The sequence below is a fragment of the Hippocampus bargibanti genome, linkage group LG13 (assembly GCF_051943395.1).
Source record: "Hippocampus bargibanti isolate YZ-2025 linkage group LG13, ASM5194339v1, whole genome shotgun sequence".
In the NCBI taxonomy this organism is placed as follows: Eukaryota; Metazoa; Chordata; class Actinopteri; order Syngnathiformes; family Syngnathidae; genus Hippocampus; species Hippocampus bargibanti.
Window position 1 is genome coordinate 9,455,210 of NC_142746.1, and position 15,345 is coordinate 9,470,554.

Below are 15,345 nucleotides of genomic sequence, written 5' to 3' on the forward strand. Positions count from 1 at the left end.
AGCAATGGTCGACTAAACGTACTGGTACGCTAAGTCACACAAATGCACACCTCGTTCATGTTTTTCGATGATCTCCTTCTACTGCTCGACTGTAATTTTCATAATCAGAATCAGAAAACCTTTATTCGTCCCACAATGGGGAAATTTGCAATTTTATTATCTTTTGTGTCCTCTTTGGCTTCACACTTGCCTGTGGTGGGGTCTTTTTCGATCCCATAATAGCAAAAGTACTCTACTCGATAGCAGACCATGGCTGCACTTAAAGGGGTGTCTGTTTGACCATGTGGTTTGGTGTTCATCTGCCGAAAACTAGTCCGCATGCCACCGTGGTGTTGTGTGGTTTGGATCGTACGCCGAAACCTGTTTGTATGACAAGATTCTATTCTCATGAATTTAATGTTCATAAAGCGAAAAGTTCCTGAGCTAAAGCGCTCCTAAACTGCATACCAAAAAAGGATCACATCGCCAACTGCTGGCCCGGAATGCACATGGCATTTTTTAGGGTGTCAAACAGTTCACACGGACTCGTATCCTTCGTGTCACATTGATGGTCAGGTTTTTAGTGACCTTTAGCGATGCCCCCCTTTTCGCTTTTACATACAGTACTTGTGATAATATAACTAGATACAATTTTGTATACCGAACGCCAAAGCATTCCAATACTGGGTGATGTTGGGTGATGGTGTGCAATATCACTCATTTCGATGTGTGTAACCAGAGATGTTCTGAAGACACTGGTGAGAAAGTAAAACGGTACAAAATAAGAACGAGAGAGAGAGAGAGAGAGAGAGAGAGAGAGAGAGAGAGAGAGAGAGAGAGAGAGAGAGAGAGAGAGAGAGAGAGAGAGAGAGAGAGAGAGAGAGAGAGAGAGAGAGAGAGAGAGAGAGAGAGAGAGAGAGAGAGAGAGAGAGAGAGAGAGAGAGAGAGAGAGAGAGAGAGAGAGAGAGAGAGAGAGAGAGAGAGAGAGAGAGAGAGAGAGAGAGAGACAGATAGAGGGAGCGTGCGGGCGAGCGAGCAAGTGGGTGGGGGTAAGTGGAAGAGGAAGAATGAGGAAGACGAGCTTTTCCTCACTCCGGTCCCAACCCAAGCACACATGCGGGCTCTGCTGATGAGGCTCCACTGCGGTCATTCAGGTCGCTCCGGAGGCGCCCCATGGAAACACGCCGACCATACTCCCGCCACCAACAACAGATAAACAAACAAACACACGAGGAAGCAGCAGGAAGACGAAAAAAGTGCCCGTGTGTATGGGAATCCGGACTGGTCTGTCTCCCTTCCACCACCACCGCCACTACCACCACCCCCTCTTCCACCTCCTCCTCCGACTTGTGTGCGCCTTCGCACGGGGGCACCGTCCGCTGCCTCGGTGGTTATAAGAGGAGCTCCACTCGACTCACCTTCACTCGGCTCACCTGCACTCGGATCACAGATCGCACCGAAGGTAGGAACTTTCCCCGACTGCACCACACATTTTTGGGAGGACTGATTTAAAACCGAAATGGAGCACTTTGAGGACCTCTCCCCCTTGCGACTGCTCATCCGGCGGTATAGCGACACTCAAGCCCCCATTAAATGCGCTCCCGGCTTCCTCGTCCGTCCGGCTTTTCTCTCGCTTCTTTTGTTGACAAACGACAATTACGCACACTAAGCACGTTCTTGAACATTCCCCCGTTTTTGAAATCCCTTTTCACTAGGCAAGTTGGGCTCCAAATTAGACCCAGATGCCCCGTAAATTTGATGCACTCAGTCAGTCCCATGTGAATGATTTTTTTATTCCGTTGCAAAATACTCACCTGAGTCTTTTCTGTGTTGGAAAAATGATACAGTCACGAGATTCACACACCTACTTCTAGGATGCGGTCCCATCACTGCAAGGCTTTCCAGGCATTTTTCTGCCTGACTTCACATGCACATTCATAGCTGTCTATTATGTGGTTAGAGTGAAAACCTGATTTTATTTAAAACAAAAAAAAAGAGTGGCTAAGATGTCACATGTATCAAAATGAATCATCTATGAAAGATCCATATTTGAATAAAGTGTTAAATGTGAATGCTTTAATGATGCCGACAATGCCTTAGGTTATCACATCCAAAGTCATAAATATCCTGTAATGGTCGGCGTTCACGCTGAAATGATCATAATGATGGAGCGAGATGCTGTGAATGACAAATGTGAGCGCGTTTGCCTCAACACAGGATTATTTGAACAGCTTTTGAGTGCCTCCACGACTGCATAAAAGTGTTGTAAGGGAGCCCCGTGTTTACAGTAAACACACAAAAAAGGTCAGGGATTGCAGGATGTTAATGGATAACCGAGTAAAGCGGGAAAAAAGTGATACAGTGCAGATTTGTAACAAGGATGAATTGTCCTCCTCAAAGAAACTGATGTGGAGTAAGTGCTTGATTACATAAAATAATTGGCTGATGGATTTCTCCTCATCCCACATTACGGGTTGCCGTGTGGCCAAAATCGATGCGCCGATTGAATGGATTGGTTGGTGATCATCGCCGATCGGTGGCGGCAGTCTGACCACATGGCTAAAAATTGAAACAAAATCTAAGCAGGTTGCCAAGATTACTTGTTGGCGTCCCTATTGTCCGCAAGAAGCTCAAATTATTTTTGAACGTCTGGAACATAAATTAAAACAGTAAAAAAAAGAAAAAGAGCAGGACAGTAGTCAAATAATATGCTCATGTAATCTGTTTTAATCTGAATTGCATTGGCATGCAGAACATTAATCCTTGTTGAGAACGGTGATTCGGTTGCAAAATATTTTTTCTATTTTTTATTTTTCTTCGCCCAACTGGCCAAGAGACACCCTGCAAACTGAAAATGTTTATCAAAGTCATTTGTCTTTTCTATTCCTCAATTTCTGACAATATTTATGACATTTTTCATTGACTCAAGGGGCAGTTGTGATTCAGCCTTATAGGTTCTGCCTAGCAACAAGTGTCTGGGTTCCGATCGGGGCACAAATTATTTTCTTAATCGGAATTTCATTGCCCTGCGGAACATTGATCTGATGTCTCAAGAAGAGCAGCGGTGATTTAATGTCGGTATAAGAGAGGCAGGCGGGCACACCTGTATCTGATTATGGATCCAAGTAGTAGTTTGAAATTAGAATTTGCAGCTGTGTTCCACCAATGCTAGATTTTATGCTTGGAATTTTAAATTGTGTTAAAATGTCAATAGGACAGTGCCCTTGTCTGACATGTTTTTTTAACGTACAAAAATCAAGTTAATTGCGAAACACTGCAATCAGGGAAAATTGAGAATTGCCCAATGACAACCAGGAGACAGCATTGGAGAAAAAAAGCTTGTTACTTCTACTTCTCATGAAATCAGGATTCACTGTTTTAATATATTTCACGTACTGAAACAAGATATTGTTTGGTGCAAACACGCAGAATGCAGTGGATGCAGCTGCTGCCAGGCTTCAAAACGCTCTCATTTTTTAATGCTTGCATTTTAATCTTCTGAGACAATCGTTGTTGGGATGAAAAATGTCGTACTGCAGCCCTGTGGGGAGTAAGTTGCAGCTTCCAGATGAAGCATGCACAATATCACTAGACTGAATATTCACACAATGGCACACAATTTTCTTGTTTATAATAGCAATAGCATACATGTGCAAATAATTGAACATATTCCCCTCATTCAACATCTGTATGTGTAATCTTATGTTCCCCCTAAAGCGTACACACACACATGACGGCCACATATGTTCACTACTCAATAATGGATAGATCCAAACAAGCCTCCATGTGAGGAATTAGCATTGTGAGTGCAATATCTTGGTTAAACAATGGCACGTCGGTGGAATCAGCTTCCTCATGGGCTGTGAATGCAAGTGACTCAAATGGATTGATTGTTGTTGAAATCTCTAATGTGCATCTTGAAACGATTTTAAAGCATCAAAGACAGCGCGCCGCTGTCTGGATTTTTGCCTGCCTCTTTTTTTGTCCCTCAAGATACGATCTGCATACATGTACTCTATTATGTTTATTATGAGACTTCATGGTTGGATTAGGTTAGATCAGACGAGCCTTTATTTGTCTCATTTCACAGCAGCAAAAAACAAAATATAGGAGCTGCTGTAAAGGCAGCCACTCTCATGGCACCATCTTGAGGTCAAAAAACAAAATAACGAATAATGTGACACAACACAAAAGACAGACAGTCAAAAGAACAAAAAAAACAAAATAACAAATAACATGACAACACAAAGACACAGAGAGACATTCATTCTTAAGCACATTCTGCACCCTCTTTGTTGCATGAAGCAGTTCTAGTCGAAAGAGGAGAGGATCAAAGCGTCCTTTTCACCCATCGATCAGGGATGTCATGGTGGAATGTGCACATCTGCTACAAGCTAAGTTTTGAAAGCAAACAGGAAGCTGTCGCATCCATTGACGAAAAAAGATTGTCTCACATCTCATGTCCCACGTAACTCCGCTTCAATTCCAAGCCGCGACAGTTCCACATATGCATTGGCGCTCTGCACTGACACTCCTTTCTTCTCATCGCGGGCTCCTCAAGCCATTCATCCACCAGCCATAGTCTGTCCAACAGCACCGACCTTTCTGCTGAACAAAGCGGGGCTGTGAAAATGCTGCCCATTACAGGTGCAAAAAAAGCACTATTGCCCCAGAGCTGTCCAGCGATGACAGTCAAATGACATTCCTCCCAAATGAAAAACAGTGGTGGCATATTCGTGCTGCCGAAAAGGCGCAGCCGTGCAGCATAGTCTCCTTGATGAATGTTGTGGCCAAAAATGCTGAAAAACAATCCACATCCGGTCCGCACGACGCACAAGAACACAAAGTGATACAAAAAATCTAGACAACACAAAAACAACAACAAAATGCAAGGTTCGTTACAAGACAACCTTTCATTCGTTACAAGACAACCTTTGCGGCTATGCTGGACCTTGAACCGATTAAATAGGTACATTGAAGTCCGTGCTTTATTTTTAGCACGTGTTTACTGTCCTAGTTGCTGACCGTTCTGTGATCGTTTTCGGAAGCCCGGCCTATAAAAGAAAAGATGATTAATGACGGATGTAACCGCAGGCGTGTGTAAAGACCAAACAGCGAGCTGACAAATGTTCTTGTCATGAAATAAGACACCAGGGGTGCCCCTTTTGGACTTCCAAAATCAAAATACCCTACCGCTGTCCTCTCTGAGTCGGACATGAAGACAGAGAGCAAAGCTAATGTTGTTTTCATGAAGTGTAATCTTGTTTTTTTGGATTTATTGCATCGGACTTGGCAATGTTGGCTTTTTTGGTTTAATTTCACTAGGCTCCCATTTATGATTACTGTCACTGACAATTGTATATATTTTTTATCATGCTACGCCTTTAAATGTTTTCCATCTGTTCGCTAAAAGATTTCCCTAGGATGTATCAGAGTAATTTGACGCAGTACATTGCCTTTGGAGAGTAAATGGCTGGGTCATCAGGCTGCAGTGATATTCATTATTACTTTTTTGTGTTTATACAGATTCAAGTCACATCTTTGATCATTTCCACAAAAATCCCCCTTTGAAGGAAATCAGGTTCGCTTTTATGCAATTTCAAATCACTGACTTTTAGGTTTTAGCATTGTGTCAAATTCTGATGCCACCTTGTCAAACTGGGAACCTCACAAGTGTAGCGATACAGGCATGGGGCACATGTTTGGCTCTTTTTCCGCATGAGCTTGTGTTTTTTTTTTCCTGCTGAGTTCCCTTTTGAATGCAAGCCCGGCCTTTTTAATGGTGGCTCATGGGGGGATATTATGGAACGTGATATTTCAATTAGAAATCAATGACGCTGCCAGCGTTCAGCAGGCCAATGTTCTCCAGTGTTAGCCACCCGCGCATTTGATACTGCTAGCTGCTAATGCGCACGTTTACTCCGTTTGTCTCATGATTAGAAGCTTGCAATTTCCAATGGAGTTTGAATCATAATGAAGTAAAAAAGAACAATTTTTTCTCCATTAGAATTCATCTTCAGCGACTCAGTAACAATAATTGTCTTGTATTATGCCCAAAATCGTTTTGGGGTGATTTTCTTTGGTGCGATTAGGATCGCATTTAATGATGCTTTAAAACACAGGTGTCAAAGTCAAGGCCCACGGGCCAAATCCGGCCCGCCACATCATTTTTTTTCGGCCCGCGAAAGCAAATCAAACTTGTTAAATTCCATGATGATTGCTAAAATCTGAGCCAAAATTTCATATTTTTGGATGTCAACCACAATAAAAGTCATTATTCTTGACTTCAGATTTGAAAACGAGTTATTCATTAACTTGCTGTGTGCTCTATATGTAATATTTGAAGGGATTTAAACATTCTAAGGGGTTCCCCAAATTCATAACGGCCCTCGAGGGGAAACCATAACTACAATGTGGCCCGCGGCAAAAATGACTTTGACACCCCTGCTTTAAAAGAAAGAAAAACAAAAGCTCTCATGCACAGGCGTTAAAGCCAAGGCTCCGGTGGCCAGATCTGGCCCACTACATAATTTTATGTGGCCCACAAAAAACAAATTAACCACATCAAATTCCATTTGTATTGTTTCCCAATTCATAACGGTCCTCCAAGGCAAACCGTAATTATAATGTGGCCTGCGATAAAAAAAGAGTTTGGCACCCCTCCTCTATCGGAATGTCCTTTCACATGCATGTCACCAACCATGTTTTACGCTGTCCAGAGGTTGAGCTGCACTGTTTTTGTTTTCAGAGTAATAGCAGCGTCTCAAGAATGTGAAGCAGTTACAGTTCCTGGGTTTTACCTCCATATGTACCCCCACTCGCACCGCAACACCCCCATGCTCACCCCTAATATGTTGAATAAATGTTCTATTTCACACACTTGGGTGGTGTGTCTCAGTGGAGTACTGGGTTGTTTCCCAACCCCAAGGTTGTGTGTTCCATCCCCGGCCCTTGTGACAACAATAGTGTCCTTGAGCAACATACTGACAATTATTCCTGATGCTGCGTCATCAATAGACTTTTTATCATTTCATCTTTCGAGATATGTGGTGTTTAATTTATGGAGTAAAAAAGTTGTACCATATTTTCCGGTGTATAAGTCACACTGGAGTATAAGGCGCACCCCAATGAATGGTGTATTTTCCAACGTTCTCCATATACATTGTAACTGCGCCTTATATTCTAAGGCACACCTTCAATAAATGAAAAAGGTTTTCCAAATAAAATATATAAATATCTAAAAGTTTTCCAAATATAAGGCACACCACATTGTAAGGTGCTACAGTAGAGGCTGGGGTTACGCACTACTTTTACAGGTGGAAATGAAGTCGGTAGCTGCTGACAGTAGTTACGAGACCTGTTGTGGCTCAATATTACTTTGCAAATAAGGCACACCTGCGTATAGGGTGCAGGCTTATCTTTTGATGGAAATTAAGACTTTTGGGTGCGCCTTATACATCAGAAAATACAGTAATCACAGCCTATTGATAAAAAAATGACAAATAATGGCACGAACAAGGGGAAATAATCAATCAACAATTGTCACTTTGTTCCGTAATAAGGCAGACAAGATGTGACACAGGAGTTCTAAAATAAATAATAATTGTGCTTAAATTGCCATAGTTAAAAGATGTAGTCATGAATGACCTCAGGTCATTACCGTTTTTGCTTACTGTGATGAGTAGTAGTTTTTAGGAAAGTTTTTTTTTTCAAGCACCTCAACTCTGCTTGGCACTCGATACCAGGCTTGTTACTGTGCGGAGGAAGCAAATGAGGCTCAGCGTGATCATGGATGAGAGATACATATTGGCTCACAACGACGCTTTTGTAATTGAATTTGGAATGAGAATGAAGGATGAGCATCATAATCAATTCAATAATCGGTCGCATTGTCGATGAATCACATCTGGCGAAATGCAACGTGGTACTTGGCCTTGTTGATTTACTCTCAGCAAGGTTGCCGTCTCATGGAGAACAAAATAAGGCCGACGATCACTCGGAAACTAGATTTCGGAACATTAAGGCAGATTTTATCGAATTCAAATACTTCCCCTACAGTTTGTTTTGAATGTAATGTTTTTTTGAAAACCCTAACAAACCTGCAGTTCCGTGATCATTTGATTAAGTAAACGCCTTTATGGATTTGAGAGCTATACAGGTCCACGGCTAACTTATTTGCGGAGACAGAATTTTATTGAATCCTTTTAGGAAGCGATCAGCAACAAAGCCCAGACACAGGGAACATTGTTCATTTGCGCTCTAATTAATACTTAAGCTGTAGCGTGCAAGAAAACAAAACAAATATCAGCCTTTTCCTTCTTTCAACAACCTCCTTTGGCTTATGACACTGTCTTCCAACATTTTAGCTGTAATCATGACATAAATGCACAATATTTTTACAGTTTAAATAATCCTAATTCCTCCTAACTCATCAGTCTGACAGGTTGCGGCAGTCGTTTTCTATCTCAGGGTAACTCGAAACCCCGCCCAAAAGCTTATTTCCATGAATACACGATGTTCTCGGCTTCATCAATGCATGCATTCATTTCATTATTTGTCGGCTACAGCCACACGATGCATAGATCGTCCATTTCATGAAACGTCGATCCGGCAAGATCCTGTCAACCGATGTTCTTCCAACCTGATACAGCGCTTCTTCATCTTGTGCGGTCACAAACGGGCTTTCGTGTGGCGTTTGAGGTGATAAATAATTGAGTGATTTGGGGATTTTTCATCCCTTTTCTCCATTGAGGGGACAGTACATATTTTTTTCCTCCTCTCTTTCTGCAACAAGCAAAAGGATGACAAACAACCGACTGCTTCAGTGGTGCACTGCTGAGCATTAAACATGATTATTAAGGTGGAAAATGACCACATTGTTCTGTCAGGGTTGGACTCATGAAGTGATATACTGTCTCTCCTCACTATAATTCAGCGTTTTTATTGTTTTTTTTTTCTCCAACATCCTGAGATCCCAGCACATGCTGGATTCTCTTAATGTACTCAGGCCAAATTTTTGCAGTTTCCATCAGTGGGAGCAACGTCAGAAAAGGCTTGACCATTGGATGAGTCTTGAGAATTTACTGTTATGTGTGGTGTATGAAATGTATTTTTTTTTCACGACCATGTATGATCATACAACCGTTAACCGGTCCAGACGTTCGTCACTTTCAAATCATTCTCCGCTGTGAACATTTCCATACGTTATTTGTAATCCAACTGTGGACTTCCAGCAAGGTATTCCCTCTTGCTTGTGAAATTCTGGCTTGTTTGTGCTAATGGTAACAATGCATTGTTTAGAATTTGGGGTCAGCGCAGGCTTTGAGTAGAAGATTAAGATCAGGCGGTGAATCTCAACTTGTCAAATCAATTATATGAGAGAGCAATGCCAAGACATTAAATCAGACACGTTTCGGCAGACACCCTTGCCACGTGTCACCACCGAGCCTATCATGGTGTAAAATCTTGTTGTTTGCTTAGAGCTTGTAAATTCCAGACTCGTACGGCATGGTTTGTTATCTTGCCAGCCAGGTTGAAAACACAATTTAAAACCCAGCGTCACCGCTGCCCAAAAGTGTTTACGCTGTAACCTCATTTACTCGGCAAACCTTGTTACCACAAGTCAGCCAGAGACGGTAATCAGGGAGCGCTAGGGGAGACGTCCCGCTGAGAGGGTGGAAAAAGGCATATTGTTGAATGGTGGGAATGGAGGTTTATCTTTGGTGGAGTTATTTGAACTCCTTGCCCGTTAAGCATTCATAAACACCCGCAAGATACCTTTTGATGTTTGAACTTCGCGTCTGCGTTCCAATAAAGCGCAGTGTATTTGCATTCAAGGGCTGCCATATCTTTTGGGACCGAAAAAATATGGAGATGATGATTGGTATTTTTACCCGGATAGAACAACGGTAGTCATTTCAATGTACTGTACAACAAATTAAAAAAACACAACACACAAAAGTTCGTTCACGTCTGTTAAATTTATAAAGCGAATTGAATGTACTGTATACTGTATTTTAGGAAGCATATATGTTAGCGTTAGATGCTACGTTTCAAGGCTTTTTATCACGTAATTACAGTATTTAAGTTAGGTATTTGTGTGAGCATTAGGCGATAGAATTAGATTACCGCTTGTTTTGATTTTTTGTTTTTAGGGGTTGGGTTTAGGCATACTTCAGACAAGATACTGATTTCAGGGGACAGTTTCAGTGTGCCTGTAATGCTAGGTGTTATGGTTAGAATTAGCGCTGGGAACAAGTGGTCTTGCTTGGGTATGTCTGAAGGTTTTACACGTTAAGCAGTATGATTAGTCAGACATAAATATGTATTCTACCGTACTGGTAGGACTCTTCTCACTCTTGTGAAGCATTAATGAAGTCTCGTTACTCTTGTGTTCTTTCCCAAAGGTTCAATATCCTCATCAATTGCCACATCACATCTCTGATTCAGACGTCAACATGACCCTGAGGCTGTCAGTCATCATCTTCGTTCTGCTGGTCAGGCTTCAGGCTTTGCTAGCTGGTGCTCCCCCCGAGCCCAACCTGGGCAGCTCAGTGTCGGCGGTGTCCACCAATAAGACGGATTGCGGCAAAGCAGAGGAGTGCACGCCTGGCGTCATGCTGCCTGTGTGGGAGCCCATGAACCCATCGTTTGGTGACAAAGTGGCTCGGGCGACAGTGTACTTTGTAGCTTTGGTGTACATGTTCCTGGGTGTGTCCATTATCGCGGATCGCTTCATGGCATCGATTGAGGTGATTACATCACAGGAGAAGGAGATCACCATTAAGAAACCCAATGGAGAGACCAGCACTACCACGGTGCGCATCTGGAACGAGACCGTGTCCAACCTCACCCTCATGGCTCTGGGCTCTTCGGCTCCGGAGATCCTGCTGTCTGTTATTGAGGTGGTGGGCCATGGCTTTGATGCTGGCACTCTGGGCCCATCTACCATCGTGGGCTCGGCCGCTTTCAACATGTTTGTCATCATCGGGATTTGCGTTTGGGTGGTGCCCGATGGCGAGACCAGGAAGGTCAAGCACCTGCGGGTGTTCTTTGTCACCGCCTCCTGGAGCATCTTCGCTTACATCTGGCTCTACTTGATCCTTTCGGTCATCTCTCCTGGCGTGGTGCAGGTGTGGGAAGCCATGCTCACCTTCTTCTTCTTCCCCATCTGCGTGGTGTTTGCCTGGGTGGCCGACCGTCGCCTGCTCTTCTACAAGTACGTGTACAAGCGCTACAGGACGGGCAAGCAGCGTGGCATGATCATCGAGACCGAGGGCGACCGGCCAATTCCTTCTAAGGTATACTCGAGCACTCACTGTCATCTTCAAAGCTTCCTTTACACATATAGACTTCAGAGGCTTATCGTGAAAGTCGAGCTCTGCTTTATTTTGTGGTCGACCTCATCTACATCGTCTCGAGGCAACTCTTTAGTTTTTACATCTTTCCTATCAGTGATGTTTGTCACAGATGTCACATTTCAGCCCACTTGCCTCCATTAAATATGACGTGACACACTGGAAACTTTAAACAAGCAAAACCATAAAAGGCTGGAAAGGCAAGAGGAAGCACAAGGCCCCTTCGCATTCACCTTGTAAGACATCTTTTTTACAACTCGCGGTCTTGTGTGTAAGATAGCGATACTAGATTAGTGGAGTAGACTAGCCAGTTTGCCAAGTTTTGACACACATGTATTTGAAATCCACAAACTGCAGCCTTGTGAGCCTGAGCCTTTTCCTAGTTGACTGTCCTGTCTGGACAGTAGGGATATATATATAGGGCCTAAACTACTAGTAAGACTTTAGTTTGCTGACGAAGTTTCTTGGATAAGAAGCGAAACGTCCGACACCTTCAAAGAAGTACGGATGACGGCTGAAGAAACCTTTTCATCGATGGACCACTCCTGTACGACTTACACAGACCTGTCTGTAAGGTTAAATCACCAATTTTCCACTTTCCAACAAACTATAAAATCTGAACTCTTTTGGGCAGGCTATCTCAGCCGGCTTCCTCCTTGTTTGTCGTATGTTTAATGTACTAATTCTATATTAGGGTTTAAAGCTAGCTTGTGCTTTAGCAGAACAATATGGCACCCAGCAATCGGATAATTACATGTGATATCAGAGTGGGAAAAGTTAGTGTCAGGCGTTAAACTTGTGAATTTACTTGACACACTCCAATTCTACTGCTATACAGGACTTCACACAGAAAATAGCTATGCGGATTTGATAGCTCCATTCCAAATTGGCTGGAAAATGCCAGGTTTAAAGGCCCTGTAAAAGCGGCGAAACATCTGTTATGGTTTTGACACTACATGAAGGTGGATCATTGCAAATTTCCCCATTGTGGAACGATTCAAGGTTTTCTGATTCTGATTGCCAGTTCGACTTTCACCATTTCAGAAAAGTGAAAAAAAGGGCAGCATTTAGTGCGCTAGCTCCTGTAACTAGCAGGTTGACTTTCTCCGCCATAAAAAATGTTGACTTTTCAGTTAGTGGAAAAAGTTTTCTCACTACTGTTTACTATTCATTCCCCATCGCTTATTTAAGAAAATTGCTGACTATTAAGGCAGTGAAAAGGGCTTACAAATTAAAAGTTAAATAAAATGAAAAAAATAAATTAAAAGTGTTGTCAGTGAATTTGTCAGTAAATTTTAATTTTTCCCAGTGAAAGTATATTCATTACAGTTTTCACCTTTTTAAAATGGGCCGTTCTCTTTTGTAGAAAGTTCATATTCAAAATTAATATAGGCTGTTTTCACCCAAACAGGAATGTATCCGTCTTTCAAATACAGTGAGACCTCATCTTACAAACACCTTATCTTACAAACTTTTCGTCTTAAGAACCTCTAATTTATGAAAATTAAACCTTATAATAAGCACTATTTTCATAATACACACCCACTACGGCTGGCGGAGTGATCTTCGGCGGAAGCACACGACCCAACAGCGCTCCAGCCGGCGCTACTTTGCACACCCCCTCTCATAGAATGCACACGTCGATCGCCTACTTGGAGCTTTTTGCTGATAATTTTCCTATGATGGGACCGAAAAAAAACCCACCACAGGCTCGTGTTCAGCCCAGGAAGACACAAAATAAAATCACCGTCGCTGAGAAGAAGGAGATAATTGAAAAACACGAACGAGGTGTGCGTTTGTGTGATTTAGTGGCCAAGCATGGCTATGCTAAGTCAACCATTGCTCCCATTCTCCGGAACACAGAAGCCATCAAAGGTGCGTCTGTTGCAAAAGGTGTTTCCGTGCTCTCAAAGCGACGGTCTCGGGCAATCGAAGAAGTTGAAACAAAAATTCAGTCCTCATGTAATGTGCCTTTCTTTGTGATTTTATGATACAATGCAGTGTATTTCTTTCATTACAATACAATAGCACATTTATTATACATAGAATAAGGTATGTTGTGTGTAGTTTTAAGGCTTATTTAGTTAAAAACTATATTTTATGGAAACCCGGGAACGGATTATTCCCATTTTAATGGTTTCCTATGGGATTTTTTTTTTGAGATACAGACTTTTCGCCTTACACATTCTGTCTGGGAACCAATTAAGTTCGTAAGTTGAGGTCTCACTGTACTGGATATATTTTTTCTATTCAAAGCATTTCTTTGAGGCAAGCAATCATAATATTGTTGTTGTACAAACAGACAAGGCCATGAAACCCAACTGCAGCCTCGGAGCAGTATGCAAATTCTCCCAGTGTTAAATTGCCAATTTGCCTCAAGTATCAAAGGAAAAGTCATTTTCAATCAACGCCTGTACAGCCGCTGGTGTCCCGATGGCTACAAAATCAAATAAAAAGCAGATGATGGAATCGTTTCTGCCTCGTTAAATTTATTCGATGGCAGCCACGTGGACAGAAACCGGTAGCACTGGTTTTTGGATTTCAGCATATCAAAAATGTTAAAAATGTGATGAATTTGCGTCTACGTTATGGCATCCAAAACTGTACCAGTGGACTTTGTCATTGAAAAAATCATTTTACTGTTAAATGCTTCCACTTTTTTACTTTCTCATCTACAAACAAGCTGCCTGACCCCTTCTGTCATTTTTAAAAACCAAATACAGTAAAGTGTCGTTATATCGATATTCAAGGGAGTCCGAAAAAATATCGATATAACCGGGACTATCGATATATCCGATCCTGCGCCGAACTGCATTAAACAAAAGCCGCCAAAAGAGGGCAGCCAAGCGCCATATAAGAAACGGATCTGGCCATTAGCTCCCTTTTTTTTGGGTGAGAGATGTTCCCCCAATGTTGCCTCAAAATGGCACATATAATTCTTTAATGATTGTAAACATGTATGCTTTAATCTTCAGAACTACAGTGTATTTGAAACATATTCATAACTGGATGTGTAACAAGAAAGCATATTATCCGAATCTGAAGCCATTGTTTGGATTCACAAGCAATGCAAGACGTCTTGGTGTGAAGTCATTTTTATTTGCATTTGAATAAAAAGTGACATCGGCTGTCCTTTAATACACAGTATGGAATGTTAATAATTTTCAAAATCATCGCGCTTCAGCAGACAAAACAAGAAACATTGTTGCAAAAAACGATTGCATTCATATACAGTACAGTGGGCATGTACATACACAACAGGGAAACTGCAACGCTTACATCTTACTGTATTATGTATACAATTTAAAAAAGTCATCAATCTTCTTCTGCTTCCCATTTTTACCTTTTAACACAAACACTTCAATCTCGTCTGCTACACACGAGCTAGCGTCTGAAAATGAAAATGGCTCTGCTACACGGGTGCTGGGCACGTAACCAAGTCACCTGACCAAGTCGACCAATGGCGCGACTGATGCCGTGACACGTAACAAGACACGTGACCAAGTTGACCAATGGCGCGACGGATATATCGATATAAACAACAAAAATGGCCGGCGGGGGATGAAAAGGAGCACCGTAATAACCGGATTATCGTAATAACCGGGTATCGTACTAAACGGTACTAATTATACAGAAAAAGACTAGAAATGTGCAAGGGAAATGAAAATAGTATCGTAATAAGCGGTACTATCGATATAACGAGACTTTACTGTATGTACGATGTTGAGTGCAACATTTTAATGCTGGTTGCCCCGAGAGTCAAGAGTTGACTTTGTGCCTCCTCCATCTCAAGGTGGACATTGAGATGGACGGCAAGATGCTCAACTCTCACGGGGTTGACTTCCTGGATGGCCCTCTGGGTCTGGACATTGACGAAAAGGACCTGGACGAGGAGGAGACCCGCAGAGACATGGCCAAAATTCTCAAGGAGCTAAAACAGAAGCATCCTGACAAAGAGGTGAGGAGTGTTTTATTTGTCCTCAGGCCTTTGTGGTATATGTTTGATGAT

At 42.2% G+C, this 15,345-nt stretch overlaps 1 protein-coding gene across 3 annotated transcripts in view; it reads left to right on the forward strand.

Annotated features, from left to right (window-relative positions):
* Window positions 1-1,078: 1,078 nt before the first annotated feature.
* Window positions 1,079-15,345, forward strand: part of slc8a1b (solute carrier family 8 member 1b) — a 95,774-nt gene continuing 81,507 nt past the window's right edge. For 2 of the 3 annotated variants that reach the window (XM_089011733.1, XM_089011731.1), the window contains exons 1-3: window positions 1,079-1,441; window positions 10,386-11,279; window positions 15,130-15,294. In XM_089011733.1, coding sequence (XP_088867859.1) covers window positions 10,437-11,279; window positions 15,130-15,294 — 1,008 coding nt within the window. In that variant the 5' untranslated portion in view covers window positions 1,079-1,441; window positions 10,386-10,436. Of the gene's footprint in view, window positions 1,442-5,510; window positions 5,561-10,385; window positions 11,280-15,129; window positions 15,295-15,345 lie in introns of those variants that run through there. The other variant, XM_089011732.1, reaches the window with a different exon arrangement.